Source organism: Hibiscus syriacus, unplaced genomic scaffold (genome assembly GCF_006381635.1).
Source record: "Hibiscus syriacus cultivar Baekdansim isolate YM2019G1 unplaced genomic scaffold, ASM638163v2 tig00111769_pilon, whole genome shotgun sequence".
In the NCBI taxonomy this organism is placed as follows: domain Eukaryota; kingdom Viridiplantae; phylum Streptophyta; class Magnoliopsida; order Malvales; family Malvaceae; genus Hibiscus; species Hibiscus syriacus.
The window spans coordinates 135,170-157,559 of NW_024063172.1; the positions used below are offsets into that span (position 1 = coordinate 135,170).

General features: G+C 33.0%; 2 protein-coding genes and 1 pseudogene across 3 annotated transcripts; 1 reads left to right on the forward strand and 2 right to left on the reverse strand.

The window, feature by feature from the left end:
- Positions 1-1,916: 1,916 nt before the first annotated feature.
- LOC120169743 lies at positions 1,917-5,473 on the reverse strand (annotated as a pseudogene).
- A 491-nt stretch (positions 5,474-5,964) lies between these two features.
- Positions 5,965-7,574, forward strand: LOC120169768. Its single transcript, XM_039177889.1, has 3 exons — positions 5,965-6,145; positions 6,531-7,006; positions 7,091-7,574. Exons 1-3 carry the CDS (start codon positions 5,965-5,967, stop codon positions 7,379-7,381), a joined length of 948 nt encoding a protein of 315 aa, XP_039033820.1. The 3' UTR covers positions 7,382-7,574.
- Positions 7,575-7,831: 257 nt separating this feature from the next.
- LOC120169725 lies at positions 7,832-16,873 on the reverse strand. 2 transcript variants are annotated; one of them, XM_039177846.1, is made up of 15 exons: positions 16,599-16,661; positions 15,873-15,940; positions 15,506-15,587; positions 14,939-15,042; positions 14,105-14,231; positions 13,267-13,361; positions 12,892-13,015; positions 12,151-12,231; positions 10,877-10,975; positions 9,722-9,880; positions 9,561-9,618; positions 9,406-9,467; positions 9,015-9,059; positions 8,658-8,834; positions 7,832-8,562 (listed from the first exon to the last, which is right to left on the reverse strand). In XM_039177846.1, exons 3-15 carry the CDS (start codon positions 15,542-15,544, stop codon positions 8,080-8,082), a joined length of 1,653 nt encoding a protein of 550 aa, XP_039033777.1. In that variant the 5' UTR covers positions 15,545-15,587; positions 15,873-15,940; positions 16,599-16,661; the 3' UTR covers positions 7,832-8,079. The 2 variants fall into 2 exon arrangements, with proteins under 2 accessions (XP_039033777.1, XP_039033776.1); XM_039177845.1 differs by lacking the exon at positions 15,873-15,940 and having other exon boundaries at positions 16,599-16,873.
- Between the last annotated feature and the right edge of the window lie 5,517 nt (positions 16,874-22,390).

The window sequence follows — 22,390 nt, forward strand, 5'->3', positions numbered from 1 at the left end:
ACAGTTTGGCTACCTCCATCAGAGGGATGGGAAAAACTTAATACAGATGCAACCCGTAGAAATACAGATGGAAAAGCAGCATGTGGAGGAGTAATCAGAGATTTGAATGGAAAATGGAGGATCGGCTTCAAAAAAATTCATAGGAATATATTCTACAATGGAAGCAGAATTATGGGGAGTATATACAGGGCTAAGATGTGTATGGGAACAAGAAATCCAACAACTCATAGTTGAAGTAGATAGCCTCGAAGCAATACAGACACTGAAGAATAGCACAAACAAAGAAGGAAATATTACCATAATACCGTACATAAGGGAACTGATAAACCGAGATTGGAACGTCAGATTGTAACATGTCCGAAGAGAAGGGAATAACATTGCTGATAAACTAGCAAGAAGCGTCAATTTCGAAGATAGCCAAACCAGAATCTTACAGGAGCCTCCTGCTGATATAAGCCAACTCGTGATTGAAGAATGCAATTAGGTTTAAGTAATTAGGTAGTTTTCATTTTCTTACCAAAAAAAAGGTTGAATTTTCTTCTAATTCCTGTTATTGTTAAGGGCTACTCTTATAGTCTATTTTTTCGCTAATATGTTTTCTAACATTTATTATTAAACGTTAATTTTTTTCCAATACTTATCATTAGAGGACTAATCTTGTTCAACATTTATTAATATGAGCATACTTTTAAAACTTATCTTCTTTTTTAATATTTATTCATTATTATTAGTCTAATTTTTTCAGTACTTTTTATTGATAGTCTAATTTCCTTTTTAATTTTTGTTATGAGACCTATTTTTCAATACTTGTTATTATGGAGTTGTCTTTAAAAAAAAAATTCAACATTTGTTCTTAGGAACAGTTACTTAAATAACGATATGTAACCACGACAATAAACGTTAAGCAGTGGTAATGACATCATTTGAAACTGCGATATCCACACTCGTTATGCCCACGATAACATATGTTATTAAAAAGTTACAACCACGATATTTGTAGTGACTGCAATTCCATTTGTTATGTTCTCAATGACGATAAACACAACATAATCGAAGACACAAATATGAACTATAATTTAAATTTTTTATTAGGGCCTTATTTTTTATTAGCTCGAGGGCCACCGAAATCTCAAAAATAGACATGTTGATATTCACGGTACTCGAACCTAAAACCTCAAAAAATAATAATAATTCTTTTACCACCAAAATCGTTTGCTTCAACTAAAATGATACACCATATAGATTTCTTTATAATATGCGTTTTTTTAAGAATGAGACACATGCTCTAACTTGATTTGATCCTATTGAATCAGACTTTTAATAAAAAGAAAATTGAGCTAAAGTTTGGATTAGGGTTAAGTTTTTTAGAATATAAGTATATGTCGGATTCATGTTTAGAATACAAAATGTTCAACACGGCCTAAATAATAATATAATTATACCATATATATTTAAATATAATTATAATAATACCCCCTTTATATTAATATTCTTTTAAAAAGTAATTTCATTTTTAGAATATGTTTTGGTATGTGCATTATAAAACCAAATCATAATAGAGAATGTCAAATGCCACAAAATTGACTCAATAAGCTAAACGGCTAAAACTTCTAGCTCATTAGGTCAACCTAGATTTTATTTTAAAATCTATTTTAAATGTTATAGGGTAGGACAAACTCATCAGGTCTATATAACAATTTTGTCCAAATATTTTTTTTAAAATTTATCACATCAACATGATAAGTTCTAATCGCCGTAGTAAATGCCGAATTAATTTTAAAAATAGTTTAATAATCTAATTATTTTACTCGCTTGAGCCAATTTTACCCGCTAGAGGCAGCTTAGAGAACAAAACGGATCTAAATCAGCATTAGCAATGTCCAGAAAAAGAGTTGGTAATGGCAATCACAACAAAATGGTTGAAGTTTTAAAAGGAGATCCGATCCAACTTCCCAAGTTATTGCATACCAGAACGACATAAAGAGACAACAGACAAAAATGATCCTACAGAAGATGCTAACCTACTAAAATAACATCAGTTGGCAATCTGCTTAACAATGAATTCTATAATTATTAAAATTTAAAGCAGAACAGAGCAATTTTGTAAATCAAAACGAGAAATCTATTCTTCTTGCCCAACTTCAAGATTCTTCATTTTAGTTTCCAGTTCATTTTCATCAGCTTCACCCTGTCCTGATTCTTCTTCATCATCATCTTCTTCGCCTTCAGGATCATTCTCATCCAAGGGACCAAGCATGTCGGGAGACTTTTTGAATGTTTCCTTCAACTCATCAACACCGTCATCAGAGATAATATTCCCGTTGATGTTCAACAGCACAAATCCGGGTTTTTCAACAACTATCCGAGCCAAATGACGAGCCCCGACCCTTCTTATGAAGTTGTTACTCATGTCGACTTCCTTTAAAAGGGTATGCCCTTCTTCCAAAGCCTTACTTATTTGGATAGTACCTTCATCCTTAAGTTCATTCTCCGCTAAGTTCAGCTTGGTTAGATGCTGCTTTGCTGCTATACAAGCAGCTAGAGTTGGAGCAGCATCAGCCGTTTATTTCATTTCCAGCCATTTCAAGAACCGCAAGAGAAGGAGCTGATTCCTTAAGAGCATTGGCTAGCACAACCACACCCTCATCTTCCAAGTTGAGATAACTCAAGTAAACTTCAACCAGATCCAAATGCTTTGAAAGAGCCTTACTCAGGGCAACTCCTGCTTCAACACCAAACATGTTGTCTCGCAAATCGAGCTTCTTTAAATGGGTACAAGACTTAAGTGCCTTTGATAAGGCAATTCCTCCTGCTGAACCGATCCTTGTGGAGGAACATCGAAAATCCTCCAACAAAGAAGAGCACTTCACGACATCAGAAATTGCACGTGCACCCTCATCTCCTGTCATATTATTATGAAAGTGAAGCACCTTCAACTTCTCTGCAGAGGGAATCAGTTCACAGACAGCCCTAGCAGCTTCCTCTGAGATACCATCATTCATCAAATAGAGCTCCTCTAGGCAAGACACTGATTTCAAAAGAGCACCAAAAGCCCTAACACCCTTCTCACCTAAGGCATTGTTTGAAATGTTGAGGGATTTCAAAGCACTACCCTCCAAGGCAGTTGAGAATATATTCATAACTTCCAGGGCTTCTGCCACTGGTCTTCCTGCAATAAAGTCCGACAAATCAGCTTCTTTCAACTGATTCTTGAGGGAAGCCAAAATGGGCCCGGCAACACGAGCTGCTCCTTGACCAAAGCTTCTATTACTAAAGCATATCTTGGTGTAAGAATTTCCGGGTTCCTTCAAAGGCTTTAGAAGATTCTAAGCCTCCTCTGCCTCGAGAAAAGCCCGTTGGCCTTTAGACATGTCAAACAGGGTTTCTGCGGAAGCATTGTTCTGAGATGCCAACTCCTCCTTTCCCGCGGGCCCTCTTTTAAGAGCTTCCAGCAAAAGCTTACTGCATTCCTTGGCGTAAAGCTGCACTGCGGCACCTCCATCACCATCGGGCTCCCTATCATAATGTTCATTCGCTGTGTTAAAAGCTACGTCCTCAATTTTCTTAGCATTCTCCTCAGCTTCCTCTTTGTTAAGAGCACCATACTTCTGGGTAAAGATTGAATTACTGGTGAAATTGTTTGTCAAGCGCTGCACAAGTACCTGACGAGTGCTTTCACTAGGGGGCCATAATTTAATCGAGAATGGCTTGTGTTGTGAATTTGCAGTTGAGTCCATTAGAGAACTAAAGAATCTGGCTGCAGATTCTCAAAAAACCTTAGTCCAAATTTAATAAAAATTCGAGAATACAGTAATACAAATTAATATCAGCCATACAAACATGTCTGGGTTCCTAAATTTCACATGGTTCAACTGATTCCCAAAAAAGAAAAGCTGAAACATTCATCATAAACTTCATCAAAATCTGAAAAATACATACATGCATACATCTCACATGTAAATACACAATGAGGAAAAAAGACATCCATTTGCTATCACAAAAAACAAATTTTACATAATTGTTCTTTACCATAAAATATGTGTCATCGAATTCAAAAGAATAAGAGCCCCCATAAAAAACTGCACAAAATTAGAGCTGGGTATACGGGCTACCCGCCCGTTTAGCCCGCGGGTTTTGACGGAGCGGTTAAAAAAACTCGCAATCATAAACAGTCTTAAATTCTAAGGTCCGCGGACCGTCCATTTAACCCGCGGGTTAAACGGGCTTACCCATTTACTAATGAGGAGATAGAGAGAAACGACGAAAAAGAAAAACAAAAAATAATGAGATTATGATTTCTAAAATTTTATAACGATGTATATATAATATAAGTCACACAAAATAACATATTCTAGGGATTTAGGGCAACTATGGCAAGTTTTAATGTACTAATTGTGTAAGGACTCCACCCACTTTTGAATTAATGCAATATAATCCTCAAATGTAATTTATTATTTTAATTTTGCACTCTAATTTTATGTATTTTTTTATCACTGTCTCAAGTTTTATATATTATTATAATATTTACATATTATGTTACTTTATTTTTTAATTTAATTATTATATTTATACATGGTTTAATACTTTGATTTGTTTTTTTCTGTTTTTTTAACGTATATGTATATATTTTTTCTTATAATTAATTATTGGAGTATAATAAACGTTTTATAGCTTATTTATATATATATATTGATGGTATTAATTATAAATGGTAAATACGTATATAAAAAGATTGAAACATTTTTGCTTATGTTATCATATTCGTTACCATAGGTATAATTAATACGTTCGAACTATAAAATTGGATATCATCAAATTAAAACGTGAATTGAGCTTCAAATTTCAGTGCACATAAAACGTGAATTGGGCTAAACGTGAATTGTCTTCCGTAAAACATAAAATAAATTGAAAAAAATAATTAAATTAAGCGGGATACCCACGAGTATACCCTCGGGTTTATCGGTCCGGGTTAAAAAACTCGTAATTTAAACGGGCTTTATTTTTTGAGACCCAAAACCTACACGGGCAGCGGATTATCCCAGCCGTATAATCGTATTTATATTTCAATTAATTACTTAAAAATGAAAACTGCGGCAACTTTAAAAAGGAAAAAAAAGAAGGGGAAAAACGGGGTCATTTGCTTTTATCCGTACAGCTGATTAGCAGAGCATTGAATCAAAAATAAACAATGCATGCTACAAAGAGAAGGTAAAGAAACGAAAACAAAAACACAAGATCTAAGGCAGTAAAAGAAAAGATTGATCTTTAACGGTAATCATAATAACAAGAGTACAAATTTGAAGTATAAAAGCCAGAATAACAGTTGAGACACAGATCTAGGAAGGAAAATACAGAGATTGGATTGAAAAGAGGAAAAGATAGAAGAGGTTTACCTGCTCTTATTTGGGAAGTTGGGCAGTGGGTGAGCGAGTGTAAATGTAGAAAAATCAAAGCTTTCGGTGTTTTAGGTCTTATTCAGCCTACTCACTAATGTACTAGCAACTCACTACCCCCATCTTTGTTTGTTATTAGGGTACTCACTACTCCCATCTTTATTATTATAAATGGTCCCCCAGTATTCTTTTATTGGCTCGTTAATTACTAAAAATTATAAAATAGTCGATTATTTATAACTCTTAAAATCATCTTTTTTTTTTTGTAAAATAATTGGCGCATGTTAATTGATATACAATAAAATTATACTGAAGATTTAAAATATATAGCTTAAACGATTTTTTATCAAATATTATCATATTCTAACCAATTAGTAATCTTGAAACAATAATGGACTAATTATTATTATAATTATTACAATAATAGTAATAATAGTTCTGAAATTAAGAGAAAAAAAGGTGGGAAGAATCTGCCTGATTTGAAAGCCTTGGGCTTTATTTACTACACAAAGAGGTAGGAATCCAGTGGATTGGCGCCTTTACCTTCAACCCAAAACTGAAAGCTTTTAACATGCTCAACAACAATGGAAACCTCTTTCGATTCTCTGGGCTCTTAATTCAGCTCCAACCGTATTTGCAGCGCCACAAACCCTCAGTCATAGTTATAAGCGGTCCGAGTGGCGTAGGCAAAGACGCAGTGATCAAAAGGCTACGGGAAGAAGCAGATGTCAAAGGAAGAGCTTTTATCAATGGTCGAGAAAGATGAGCTTTTTGGAGTATGCAGCAGCGTATGGTGATTACAAGGGAATACCGAAGAAGCAGATAAGGGAGTGTACAAGAAAAGGAATTATCTAAAACACAACGTTTTGCTATTGTCATTACATAACTAATGGTTAGGCGATTGAAAAAGGAATTCATAAGTGGAATAGTAAAATTAGAAGTTTTGAAAGTTGAATGTAGGATGTCAAACAGGGTGTGGATACTCTTTTCTCATCCCATATCTATATAATATTTTTATATCTACTTCAGATAAAAATTTTAAATCCACACCTAACCAAGTGGATACATTCTCAAATTCATCCCACACCTACTACCTAATTAAATATCCACTATTCATCCCATACTCACCTCTATCAGTCCATACTCACCTAGAAACACACCACAGGAAAACATCTCAGAAAGGAAATCTCAGAGGTAGTTTTCACAATCAGCAAATTAGAGATATTTTGAGACATGGAGAAAACCATCCGGTTCTTCAAAAGCTAGGCATAGAGATTTTAACGAATCTGGCATTGGAAGAGGAAGCCACCGAGAGGATCGGTGGTGCAGGCGGAGTACTCAAGGAGTTTTTCAACATCTTCCTCAAGCAGGGGTTGCCGGAGCACCAGAATCACGTGAGACGCGCCGCAGGAGAAGCACTTGCCATGTTGTCCTTAGAAAGTAGAGCTAATTGCCACCGCATATTGAGACTGCAAGTGCTCGAAAAACTTGTTGCAGCATTGGAGGTCCCGTTACTTCGTGTCAATGCTGCAAGAATTCTAAGACACTTGTGCACCTACAGCGGATCAGATTGCTTCTACGGGCTAAAGGGTGTCATAGAAGCAGCACCAACTGTAAGTTCCGATCTCCGACGCCGGAAAACTATACTAAATGTAAAAAAAATGCAACTGTTAACGGTTGATCAATGCGGTTGGCAGGTGCTCAAGGCAATTATGTCAAAAGAGAACAAGTTGCAGGAAGTAATGGTTGGACTAGCAGCACAAGTCTTCAAACGCATGACTTCAACGGAATCAAGCATCATGTTCGAGAGAGCTGGAATGAAAGAGGACGAACTAGCGAGAGCATTGGTCCGGATTCTCGACAAGTACAAGCATCCGTGGGCGAAGATCCCGAGAATAAGGCAGTTCGCCGTAGAGTTGGCAATTTGGATGATGCATGAGAATGTTAAGAATGTGTACATTTTAAAGGATCTGGGGATGGAGAAATAGCTTGAAAGTGTGCTAGACACCACAGCAGAGCTGGAGAGTTTCAACATTTTCTCCGCCACTGTTGGGCTTAGCCGGCACACCACAACAATTCACTCACTCGTTGAAACCGCATTGAACCTGCTCAAGGGTGGCTAAATTTTACAAAATAAAGCACTCCTATTATTCAAATTCAGGAGTATATATATATATACATGTATTACTTCAAATGTTTGATTCATGTGAATATGAACTCATAACAACTATTGCATATTCTTTTCCTCCAAGCAATAATGAGTGTAATAGGTTAATGCAATGATGTAACAATGCTTGTTTGATTTATCGAATATTAAAGTATTTTTATGAATAAGATTATGGGGATGTAAAATTATATGACACATTCGTAAAAGGGAAATTGACTACCAACTTCATTTGAGCAAATTATATTATCCACCATATAACATACAGAGCAAATCAAAGAATTTTTGGTAATGCGTATTGCCTACAACTCCCTAATTGTGCAGAAAAATCATTACATCTTTTTTCATCAAAAACAATAGACAATGAAAGCCAATGACACTATAACCAAATTTCTTGGCACATGACAAATCAATCTCTTTTTTCTTCTTTTTTTCTTTTACAGAACTACAAATTCTATGCTTCGACTTGGTTACAAGAATAATACAATCATCAGGCTGTTCAAACAAGGTCATCTTTAACTTTCAACGACTGTCCCGAAAGAAGTCCCAGCGACTCATCAAACCATCCATGATGTTATTCGACGGGTTCCGTACAATTGTTACAGTGGCTTTTGTGTTACCTGACATGTCAGCATCGGATGAACTTTGGGTACTTGACGAGGTTTCAGTTTGAGTTGAGGTACTCGTGCTCCCTGATTCCTCGGTCGATGGAGGTGTATCGAATGCATGTCCCGAAGACGAGATGCTAGTGTCGGGGGATGCTTGCTCGAGACCAACATTGGAGCCATTGACTACTAAGGTGGATTGATGATGTTCCACTTGAGAAAAAGTGGACTCTTGGGGAACAGAATTGCATTTTTCTGCTGTGGAACAAGCACCCCTGCTGTTTATTTCATCTCCCCTTAAAGACTCTGAAGAATCGGCACAAGTCTTGGGTTGCTCTTCTGTAGGAGGATGTCGCATATCTAAGTCTTTTAAGGATTCGATTATCGCTTCCATAAACATCTGAACCCACCAAGGAAAATTTCACAAAGGATTATGAGTCATTAAATAGACATGAATTGTTCTGGACAAAGTGAAAGATGAAAGTTTCAAGTCACCCTCTCTTCTTCCTCCACATTACATGGAAAGCCTGTCGAGTCATCGAGTTGATATTCCACATACTGATCATCATCCATGGTTGTTGGCACATGAGGGTCAAATGGATGACCATTGGACAATTCAAAACTTATCACATCGGATGATGACGAGCCATTACCATCAGTGGTATCTTTATTCTGCAGCAAATACTATTTGGTATCAGCGACATGGGACGCCTTTTTATCATCCTCATCATTTAAAAAAAAAATCTAGTGAGACTGCCAATTACAAGTTGTCTTTGTATAGCATCCATTTGTAAAATTTGGCAATAATTTTTTTCCTATGCATTGTACAATGTCAGAAGCAGAGAAAAATACCTGACATTTGGGATTATTTTCTTCAGATGGTTTATCAGAAGGAACCTGAGTATAATAAAAGCTGCAAATATTAGACACAATAAAATAAAATATAAAAAACCACTTGCATTTCCTTTTAAATTTATACGATAACCCAAAAACAACAATGGAAGGATATGCCGTTTACAACGATTTTGAATTCATGATATTGCCTTCTTTTCTTCTCCTTTATATTTTTCCTATGTTTCAAATATAAAGCAGAATAATTAGTGGTTCATCCACTGCATGATTCCAGATTTTCATTAGTTACATTACCCCTTTAAATGCAGTCAATTAAAGATGAATGTTTTAAGAAAATATTTACAAGTCATTCTTGAGAAACGAAAAATAAAACAAAGCCACTGAAACTAACCTCTGTTCGACTCATGGGTCTTTTAGAACGAACTTGTTTAATGGCATCTGTTGTGCTAGTTGCTGGAAACCATTAAGACAGAGTTTAAGAAAATGCCATTAACAGGAGTAGAAAACTTGGCATTTGAGGGAAGAAATACAAGGTACAATTAGTACCTTTAGATGCAGCTGAAGAATCTGGGAAAAAGCCAACTTCAGGGATTGCCCAACTACCCTGAATGTTTATCAGTTATGAATTAACAAAGAATTGTGGGTATGATATCGGGGACTTCCAATAAAACAACTATCACCATAGATATTTTTAGAGCTCAGCTTACCTTGCCAAAGTAATCATGCACCGAATCATAGAAAGTTGTCCCCACCCCATCCTCAGGAGGTTGAAGGACATTGTGAAAAAAGATATTTATGGAATCAAAGTAAAACTGGGGACGAGGAGAGTTGTGGTCTCCCTCAAATTTGATAATATTCTTATCACCCTGCAAAAGTAGTGCATCAATGTAGAAGGTATCACCAAAAATGCAAATTAATGTAGATGATAAAAAACCATGTTTAATCATGCACAAAGAAATTTGAAGGGTAGCACTCTTTGTATGGATTATAAAAAGCTAATAAAAGAATGGATGCAACCATTTTTGGTATCAGATTCTTCTATGAACCGCATTCGTTTTCCTTTCTAGGCCAAAACAGCTACATACTTTTTTCCCCAAAGTGCATGCCATAAAGACAAAACAAGACTAGCAGATAGGATAAACACTGTATTATAAATACTCCTAATACTTCTCTTTCTTATCCTAGAAGACTTCTAAAAAAAATTAGATTACTAAAACTACACGGATGTTTCTGACATTAACATATACAGAAAAGTTAAAAAACAAAAATAAAAACTATTAAAATCTTAGAAAAAATGTTGGATTTGATATTTGAAATATCTATGGGATAATAAATAATACAATATATCATTTTCAAATGTGCCTGATTGTTCACATAGGTTCTATGTAATCCATGTAAGCATACATTATATGATTAGTTGTATAATTGAAATACATTGGTCATTAAGTACTTTAGGACTTTCAAATTTTATATCTCGAATGATATTGAGGTAAATAACTTATCGACGTGTTTATTATTATTATTATTATTAATTCCTTGAAAGGAATATTATTAGCATGTAATATTGAATGATAAACATTTTGTTTGGTAACTTACAATATTTAATACATGAAACTCTTATTTTTAGGGTAATTTAAAACTTAAGTTGCTATAGAGCTCCAGCTTAATTTTTTATTAGTGTAAAATTAGCATAACTAAATGTTCATTTGTTATTCATTTCTAGAAAGTAGAAACCATATATTTTAATCAAAATGAGAATTATATCACATTTTGGATTTTAATTTTTAAAAAGAAAAGGGAGAAAATAAAATCATCACCAAAAAGAACATGCAACTTACCAATAAAAAGAATACACAACTTACCATATAAGCTTCAAATATTCGATCTGAATGATGAGGACGTATAAAATCATCACCAATAGCAAGCCCAAACAGCGCTGGAACAAAGCAAGATTTCGCCACCTAGATTAAAATGAAGATAAATGAATTCACTAATATGTATAACAATAAAAATAAAATAAAGGCATTGACAAGTTAAATCAGCGTATCATTCAATTTCCAGTCATAAGCAAGCAATCAATTGATCTTTCAGGTTCACTTACAAATTGGTTAGACAATAACTAGAACAAAATCATATGGTAACTGGACAAAATTGTTTAGATCAACTTGAACATAAAGAAAAGCGTTAAGCAAACCATTAAGGCTATACATGGAAAATGGATAAGTGTGAGGATTGCGTGGGATAGATGGAAAAGTGTAAACAAAATGTTTTTCACTAGTGCTAGGTATAGAGAGAAAAGTACAACAAATGAAAAAGTTAGATATGGTCATTTCTTATCCTTAATTCATTGAAACTAATCAATTCAAATTGAAAACAACGGAGGACAGAAAATGAGAAGAGAAAGTCCAGTGTAAGAAATTTGCAATGTTATCCAAGTTTTTTTTATATTTATCTTTTTACCTCCAATCACAAAGAGAATAGTCGTAAAAAGATGTAATTTTTATTTTTGGCATAATGTCAAAAATACCCCTAACATTTGACTAAGTAGTTAATTTGGTCATTTTTCTTTTTTTTTGGAACCATTTTGGCCAATAACGTTTCATTTTAGGGAAAAAAGGCCCCTAACGTTTGACTAAATATTTACTTTAGCCCTTATTCTTTTTTTTATCATTTTGGCCCCCAACGTTTCATTTTGGGGCAAAAAAGCCCCTATTTTGGAGTGATTACTGTTTGTTGACTACTGATTTCCATCGATGGAGGGCCTTTTTGCCTCAAAATGCTCCAAAAAAATAGAACAAGGGCCAAAGGGACTATTTAGTCAACCATTAGGGACGATTTTTGTCATTATGCCTTTTATTTTCTTCCCTTCCCTTCTCAGCTCTACTAAGAAATGAAGGGAAATAATCATTTTCTTAATCCACTTGTATGATTTTCCTAAAGCACACCAGTGGAAAAAAACCTAATTTCTACCCCCCACCCCCAACTTTTCTCCTCTTCCAATTTTTTATCTTTCCATTTCTCCTAGACAAAAGATATTAATGCAACAATACCAGGAAAAACACTGCATCGTCATGTGAAACAAGAAACATGAGCTTATAGATCAATATGGAAAAGTAAATTATCTCCAGACTAGAACCTTGATGGTGTTCAGGTCTGCTATGTCAAACTTCGCCTTTTTCTGGATAGATTTCCGCATGAACTGGATTGCAAACTTAACCTGGAGCAAGGCAAATGAAAGTATAGAGTTAAAAGACAACAGAAGCAATCATCTCAACTCAAGGTTCTTATACAAAAAAAAAACTGAAAACACTGATAAGCAGTTAAACGGGATAAATTGGGCTTCGAAGAAACAATAGAACCTCAAAATGAAGTTTGATAACTCAACTTCAACCGCAACATAACATACCAAAGTAATCAACTTAAACATATTTTACTTGCAGCATATGCTGCAGTTCAATTTTATATCATTGCTCTTAAAAATTTCCTTTAGTTCATAGTGGTGCTTGATTACTAATTAGAAAGAATATGGACTGACTGACAAGACAGCAATAAAATTTATACGAAGGCATCTATAAAATAAACTTGCAAAACAGAACTTGCCCATCTTTGGATTGATTAAGCAATCAGAGAAAGAAGAAAATTGTTTGATGTGTGTTAGAATGAGTGCATGAACACCTACAATCCAAAGACTACAACTTTTCTTATTTATATTGAATATAAGACCACAATTCCATACAATAGTTGAGAACACCAGATTTAGTATAAAATCTTTACCATCCATAATAGATTCTCTCAGTGGCTAATTAGTTACCCACATACTCAAAAAGAGCGAAAACCAACAAAATATAATAATAATAAATGTAAAGTGTGTACTTACTGTGAACTTGGGCAAACGGAATTTATACGTATCTACAAGTTCCAACATCAGATCGACCAAGTCCGAAAAAGGACTGTCAAGAACCATTCCTGCAATTGAAGGATCCTCAGCTCCATACATTAGGCTGTGAACAATGATTTACATCCTTAATGTTAGAAACACATCGAATATAATAAGGTTAAATAAAAACATGAATTTATATAAGCATATGCGGCAATACAGCAAACTTAAACCATAGATTTTAGTAAATAATTGAGAAGTCCAGGCAGCAGAGCTTTAGATAATACTCCACAAATTCATAATGAGATGGCAGTTATGAGATGTGCTTCCATGCTCAAACTTTGGAACAGAAAGATGGCAAGGGCTTTAGAAAACCTGGTAACAGCACCCATTGAGCGCCCCCATAAGCCAATGAAAGAGACATTTCCATCTTCCCGCAAATAATCAACTACAGCTTTCAGATCATCCTTCTGGAAAATGGGAAAAGAATGTTAGACAGATTTTATGACATGCAAGCTCGTCATCAGATAAAGTATCCAACTATCATCCCTATGAAGTTTAATCTTACCAAATGTATACTTGAGACAAACTTTCTACTGCCTTAAATGTCCTTGTAAAGATGACTTTTACATATTTTTCACTTGGCAATACAAATATAATTCATGTTTCTTATCTATATAATTCACAGATATCTGTTTTCAAAGTTTATGAAAATTATTTCAAATTTACTTTTAGAAATATATAGGGGGTGACGGGATGTTATTGATCAGAACTTCAAAATGTCAGTTAATAAGAAGAATTCAGTTTATGCCAAGGACTGAAGTGAGAGAAGGGCTATTTTAGGCTCTTTAATTAAGTTAACCCAGAAGATTGCAAATTCATCTGTCATAATTTATTCAACCAGTGAAAATACTATGCATGTCTAAAAACCCCAAGCATTCGCACCAAAATAAGAGTTTTCCAAAAAAAAAAACTGATAGTCTATAGAACACATGTATGAAGTAAGAATACCCCAAATAACCCAGGACAAAACAAGAATTAACATAAGCAATTTGCAGAGAGCCACATTATTAGAAGTTCACAACCAGTAAAGACTATGAAAAAAACTACTAAAGAATGCTAATCCAATATGAGAGAAGGCATTTCCTGCATCCATAAGAAAAATGAGCAAGAAATTCTAGACTTTGCACAAGTAGGCTAGTTAACAACTCACTTCATTCCAACCCAAGGTGACATGCTCTCCTCCAGATAACCCAGATCCTGAAAAATCAAGAGTAAAAACAGTAATATTTGAAGGTAGCAAGATTATAGCAGCTTCACTGGCATCAGCCCTGCAGCCACTGCACAAAATCAAGATACGGTAGCGGTCAGCAAAGTAAACAATAGTAATAATAAACTAAAAAAAAAAGTAAAAATGTACAGCAACGTAATCAGTCAGCAGCCAGGATGGAAGATGTAACAAAAGGAAACAAGCATATATTATATCTGAAAGTACGAAGCAGTTGGATACTACAGAAACTAGCCACCTAACACTCTCCCCATCAGCAATACAAAATACTAAAGAAACTGATATCTGAAACTAAGACAAATGAATTGGTTTAAGGGGGAAAACAGCAACAATGAAGGAAATAAGGCTAAACAAACAATTAGGAAAGATGGAACTTAGAAAACTTAGGGTTTTAAAAAATATCTAATTTTTCTATTAATTCAAAGAAAACAATAATAAGAATAATTGTGTTGGCTGTAAGCCTACAACTTATTTATATAGGCCCGCTTTCTTGCAAGCAAAGTTGAATCCTAGTGCAAGTTGACAACATATAAGCACGAGAAACAAAAATAATAAGTAACTACGCGCTTTTATCCAGATAAATTTGTATCCTGAAAAAACAATTCTATTATAAGGTTGGTGCTGATTGATATAAGCAACCTGGATTACAAGACCCTTTTTTTATTTGAGCACAAAATCTTAAGTTTCCTTTTTTTCTCCCACAAGTAATTATTGAATAATGCTTGCAATTTCCAAAGGAAACAATAAAAATTCTCTAACCTGTTGCCATGACAGTATATCACACAGGGAAGAGGTTTTCCTTCAGGACTAACAAGGGGTACATAATGACTACACTGTAGAACATCTCCTCTTCCATTTTTAACCTGCAAAATGACCAAAACACATGTTTATGATCTCTTATCCAAATTATAAGAGACTATAACAAATATATAAAATATATTCTATTCAGGTATGCAAAAGAATGGATGACAATTCAAAATTTGTAGATGTCTGTCTTAAATGATGTCTCATAAAGCACATGCCAGCAGCACAATGGCCTCTCTGTAATGTATCCTGTCAAAGGAAAAGACAAAAGCAAAGAGGTACAATAGCTAGGTGCACCTTACTAACTGATTTTAGTTTACCAGTAATACGAATGAGTTGATGAAAACGCAGCATAGTCGTATCTATTATGCTACTATTTTTAGTAAAGAAATCTATAATTGAAGGATAGGGGAAATGAACAGATTAACATCATGAAAAGGTTTGGAAAAAAAAGGAAGTTGAGAATTTTAGGACGATAAATAAATTTAAAATTTCCCTTGCATAGATAACTTTAAACTGTACCTCTATATCCTTCCTTTGGTACCATTTCCCTTTCAACATGAACTCTTCATCTAAAAGATCACTTTCTGGATTGTACTCGGCTCTGCCATAAAAAAACGATGCCCATTAGAAATTGAGTAAAATAATTTGCAGTCTTAAATTAATGATGTCCCAAACATATTCATGAAAAAGGTGTTTGACCATTTCCAATTTGTTCCTCTTTCTTGCTTAACATGAAGGATCTCGAGGTCCTTTCCATAGGTCTGCTGGTTATAAACCATCTTACTTCAGTGTAGAACAGCATTACAACAGCATACTTCAAGTCGCATGACTTATGGCTCCTGATTATTGGCTATATAACTCTACATTAATGAAGATATAATCTTACCATAATAGGCCTAATTCCACAGTTAAGTTGATCAAACTATAAATTTCAGTTTTTTGTTCCCAAAACTCCTCATAAAACTAAACAAATCAATGACTGCCGAAGCTTTTAGAACTATATGGAATACAATAAAGTACAAGGACTTAATCATGCCAGAATCTATGAAGAAGTTTGAGATTCAAATACCCACAACTCCCATAACAACAATATATATATATATACACACACATACATGTATTTATGCACAAGAACACAAAATTATATAAAACTAAGAAAATTAACCAAATCAATAACAGAACACGAGAGCTAAAGAAACCCATGACAATGAATCAGACGTGCTCTAAAATTATGGAAAGACCATAGATAACCAAGAAGTAGCGTAAACCATCAAATTACAACAGTGATCAGCCATATAAGGCTATAATAACAATTATAATCACCCCGGTATCCTTGCTTAGAAACTGATCAACATTAATGGCAAAAACAGAAACTTCAAATCTAATGCTATAAAAAAAGGTGCACGTGTAAAGCAAAGGGTTTTCTCTACCCGTTGGCTGAAAACCAAAAATAAAAATTTTCAAATCCCAATTCTCCTCCCTCTTCTCAATTTCCCCCATCTCTCAAACAGACCAGATCATGAACCGAACCCATGTTTTCAATTCAATAAAAAAGGGAAACAATATCAATTTTTCCCAGAAAAAGCAAAATTAAAACTGGGGAGGTTACTACCTGGGAGGCCGTATTATAAAGTTTACAAGCTGCTCCATAGATCTCCAAAAATAATAAGTAAAGTGATCTGGGTTGAGGTTAAAGGCCACCAACAAAAACCTAAAGCTTATGAGAAGAAATTCTTTTATGAGAGAGATATAATATATTGCGACAAAGAAAATACAACAGAGCTTTCAAAGGGAAAAGGGCCTTGCGATGAGTAAAGAAAAAGGCTTAGAAAAAGAAGAACAAAAACTTTGTCAAATGTTGTCGTTGCTGTTGATGTTTACCGAGTTTTTTTCAATCCTTCCATCCGGGAAAAAAAACATAAAACAAACGGTGAAATATATAAATGGTCCCTGATGTTAATTTGTTTAGTCCATCAATTATTAAAAATTATAAAATAGTCCTTTTATTATAAGATAATATTTTGTTAAATACTCTAATTATTAAAAATTATAAAATAGTCATTTTAATATTCATATGTTCCAAACTAGTTATTTTTTATTAAAAAAATTAACGATCGTTTAAGCTGGATGTTAACATACTGAGTGGAATGTTATAAAGATCGATCTAAAAATTATTTGTGTTATATTTTGTGGATCGACTCTTCCTTCACATCATGCCATTTAACCCGTACGTATAAAGTTGTATATGTTTAAAGACTCACAAACATTTAACATTAAACGATCATACCCTACATATATGATACTCGAACCACTGAAGTAGTTAGTCAAAATCTTTTAAATAAACTTGAATCATGTCAAAATATATATATATAATTAATTTTTTTTAAAATTATATTTAAATTCAATATATGAATTTCTCATTTTTATTTTCGTTAAATTTAAATGTATATTATTAATTAAATTTTTATTAAAAGCTTTATATAAATAAACATTATCTATTTTCATTTAAAACAAAAATATTTTTATAAATTCACAATTGAGTTGAGATTTAATAAACAAATATTGTTAACTCAATCAAAAATTTAATATATAATATAAGATAAAAAAATATAGGGCAAAATATATAAATGGTCCCTTGTCTATAGGGTATTTTTTGTTGCTATTAAAAGTTACAAAATGGTCCTTTAACTATAGGATGTTGCTTTGTTGAGTCCATAGACTATTAAAATTTACAAAATAGTCACTCAACTATTCATATGTTCGAAACTCATCATTTTTCGTTAAAAATTGAATGTTGTTTGAGCTGGATATTGTTGATAAATATCTTAAAATCTTTAACGACTGTTATATCACAATCAACATGTTAACATCCAACTCAAACGACCTTTAATTTTTTAGTTTGATATTTTTAATAGGTATTTTTTCACAACACTAAAAGAGCTAATGTTGGACTTTTAGATTATATCACATAATCACCCAAAAAAAGTTATAAAATATACAAAATATTATAAAATTGAAAAATCTAAAAAATTATAAAACTTATAGGAATTAAAATCGTTAAAAAGAAGTTACCAATGATAGAAAAGTAAAAAAAAAAATACAAAAAATGAGAAAATGAACAAATTCAAAGACTAAAATATAATTTATTTATTTTTCAATATCATATCTAAATTAAACATAATCTTTTAAATTTTAAACTAAAGATGAATTACATATTTAAATCGATGACCTTCAAATTATTAAAAGAATAACGTATAACAAAATTAAGATTCAATCATAGTGAATCGAAATAATGAAAAGGAAAATGAGAAAAAGAAGAAGAAGATGATGATATCAACATCCGACCTTATAGAATGTGTTCCACTAAACACACACACAATTCGAATGATGTCACACCACCACCCAACATATTTATTTCATGATTTTGTCCCTTAGAAGATGATTAATGATAGCCTCGCCCTTAACAAATTCACACCATCTCTTTAATTCTACTTTTATGGTATGTGCACAAATTAATTTATTTTAGTGATTAAAGAAATTATTATTATTTTTAGAGGTTTCGGGTTCGAACATCAAGAGTGTTTTGTCAAATAGTTGATAGTACTTAAAACATATATTACTTTGTAATCACCTTAAATTAATAAAAAAAAAGTTACTTTTTATTGTAGCTGCATGAACCAACTTACATTAGTAGTTAAACGAATCATTATTGTTTTTAGAGGTTTCGGATTCGAGCATCAATGACTGCAGCTATCACCTTAGTTTAGTAAAAAAAATACTTTTATTGTAGTTGCATGCCATGTGATTCCAATGAATTAAAGAGGTATTCAAGGCGGGAACTAAGAATTTATTATAGCGGGATTAAAATAATCTTTTATTTTATATAAATATAATTTTTTAATCGAATGACTTGATAAATTTTTCTTTATTTATTTTTTAAAAATATATTTTTTATTACAATTAATAATTAAAAATATAATTGACTAGTGCCCAAGGTCCCCTTACCCTCCCCTTGGTTCCGCTCATGGGGGGGAATGCTTACGTGAGGCGCTTAATATACGGCTAAAAAAAACGATACTGGTTTTGTTATTGACTAAAAAAAAGGTACCGATTTTGTTATTATTGTGCATAACAAAACCGTTAAAAATTACCGAAAACATCATTATTTCTACCGGTTTTGTTATTATTTGGCATTTTACCGGGTAAAAATATACCGGTTTTGTTATTGTTGGGCATAACAAAACCGGTAAAAATTACCGAAAATATCATTATTTTAACAAAACAGGTAAAGCGCTATTGGTTTTGTTATTTTTTTACCGGTTTTGTTATTGTTTGGCATTTTACAGGAAATGTTAAAAAAATTGATGTTTTAGGTAGAAATAATAATTTTTTAGGTAATTTTTTACCGGTTTTATTAACCCAACAATAACAAAACCGGTAAAAATAAACTTTTTTAATGATAAAATTAGCAAATACAAATTATACAATTTTTAAAAAAAACTTCTTTATTATAAACATCAAATATAATAAAATAATATTATTTATTAACAAAATAATATTATTATTTTTAAAATATTAGAATAATTTATTTAATATTATTTATGTCAATATTACTATTAAAATATTATATCTATAATTTTATAAATAAAAAATTATGATTATTATATTTTATTAAAAATAAGATTATTATAAATTATATTTATTATTTATTATAATAAGAATAATATATCATTAATTATATTATAATGAGAGAATAGTTAAACATATGTGTCGATACATTTTCAAAAAGTATCGACACATATGTTACATCGAAACCGATAATTATAATGTAATATGTAAATTTACAATGTAACAGGTATAAATATATTGATTTTATGAGAGAATATGTCAACATAATGTATCGACACAAATTTAAAAATTGTCGATACATTTTGTCCAGAATGAATGCCAAATGAGGTGCACACATAAAGTGTCGATACATTTATTAAAAGTATCGATCCCAAAAACATCGAAACCAATAATTACAATGTAATAGGTAAATTTACAATGTACTCGGTATAAATATACCGGTTTGTTGAGTTAATCAATTGACGGATTTGGCCAAGAGGGGGGTGAATTGGCAATTAAAAATTTGGTGGAAGCTTTTGCAGAAAATTGAAAGTAATTGCACAACGATTTAGAGTGGTTCGACTTTCTCAATCAAAGTCTACGTCCACTACCTTAGCTATCCACACTAAGGATTTCCCAACAAATTCACTAATTTGTTCTTTCTTTTGAGGCCAAAGAGATAACCTTACAATACCCTCAAGAATATACCCCAATTCTTGAGAACACTCTTTCTCAAAGAGAAGATTACAAATTTGCAAACTTACAAGGAAAACCTCACAAGGTAAGATGTTTGCACAATTCTAGAACAAGAAAAGAACACTTAAAGATAATTACAAATGAGCACAAATGGTGTTCTTGAAAGCAAAATGAATATTGAAAGGAAAATTGGCTTGATTTGCACAAACTTGGTGTTTGATGCTTTCTATCTTGTTTCTCTATGATTTCTTGTTGATCAAGGGCTTCAGAACTTGTTTAAATATACCTTGAATCACTTCTGAACGTTGGGGATAATTAATGAAGATAATATAGCCGTTTAAGTGTAAAAACATTTAATAAAAATGCTTGGAGCGTGGGGGGAATCGGTTCCCCCTCATAGGGGATCGGTTCCCTAAGTGTAAAATTCAAATATTTCGACCGTTGAACAGGGGGGAATCGGTACCCCCTATGAGGGAATCGGTTCCCTCCGAGCATTCTGGAAATCTCGGAGCCAAACCATTCAGGGGGGATCGGTACCCCCTTGGGGGGAATCGGTTCCCTCTGAGCAATCTGGAATTTTTGGCTTTGAAATGGTTCGAAATACTTTGAAAGATTATTTTGAAATTGTTTTAAGATTAAAACTTAATTTTACACTTAAGTAAGGATTAAAAATGATTTTTGAAATATTTGGAGTAATGTTTTGATATTCGAATAATTATATCGAATATACTTAGAAAATCATTTTGGAAAATCTTAAAATTCATTTAACTTAATTTGTTATATCGAAATATCAAAATGTTTTCAACAATCTCCCCCTTTTTGATATAACAAAACATTTTAGTAATTTTAAGATTTTGAAATCAAGTTTTGAAATTACTCCCCCTTACTTTAACACTTCTCCCATTTATCATTTTTAAAACACACTTAAAACACACACTTCTCCCCCTTTTTGTTAAATCAAAAAGATTTAAAGAAACGTGAAAAAACATTTAGCCAATTGATTAGGTATATGTATGAATAAGCTGCTAAGATCACAATCTAGAGAAACGTTAGCCATTAGTTCCATAATCAATATTCATAAACAATGTGATATGGTAAAATTGGTCATATTGCTAATAATGATAAATGATGCAATAATGAATAAATCACACCAAACATATAAGTTCACACCATCCATAAATCCAAACAAATTCACAATCCACAAATTCAAACATTCCAAAATATTCAAAATGTTAAAACAATAAATTTGGAGTTCAAAGTAAAACATTTAATCACATATCCGGATCAGGATGAGGAAAACGAGCTCGCATAGCGGCCATTTCGTTAGTGAGGTCATTAATACGTGCGTTGGTTGCTTCATTATTTGCACGCATTTCTCGAAGAATTTCTAATTGTTGAGTTCCCATTGTGGATAAATGAGACTCTATAGAATTAAAGCGCGAATCCATGCTCGCATATCGGTAATCAAATGTCTCAATAAAAGATTGAAAATATGGAGGCATTTGAGTCGATTGTTGTGCTTGCTCTTCGGGATGCTCCTCGGGCTGCTCAGGTTCATCTTCAGCTTCATCGATGTCTCGCATTAATTGCTCAAGCTCGAGATCTTCGTCAGCTTCGGGTGGAGCTTGTGAAGAACTAGCTCCCGGAGTAGTTGCAGAAGATCGAACCCATTCACCGGTTTCTTTATTTTTGACCCATCTCGCTCTTGTTAAAGAAAGAAGATTGATTTGTTTCTTAAGAGGAAAAGCGGCATCTAGACCAACTCGAAGCTCGGCTTTAGAAAAGAGATTACTAAGGATACAACCGTAAACTAGTGAAGAACAGAGTTTCTTATTTGGCACTAGGTTAACGGTTTCAACGATCTCAGCAAAGATAATCTCGGAAAGGTTTATTTTTATGTTGTGTTCAAAACAATGCAACCACCAAAGGTCTAAAGCTCTGAGAGTAGAATAACGACCCCCGGATGGTCGAAACCACCAAGTGATCATGAGATGAAGAAAACGCTCATGAAGATCTAGAACACTTGCACTATCATTTCGTTTATATCGTGAGCCTAAAACTTGTTTTTTCATTTGATAAACCTTCATTATCCAAGCCTAA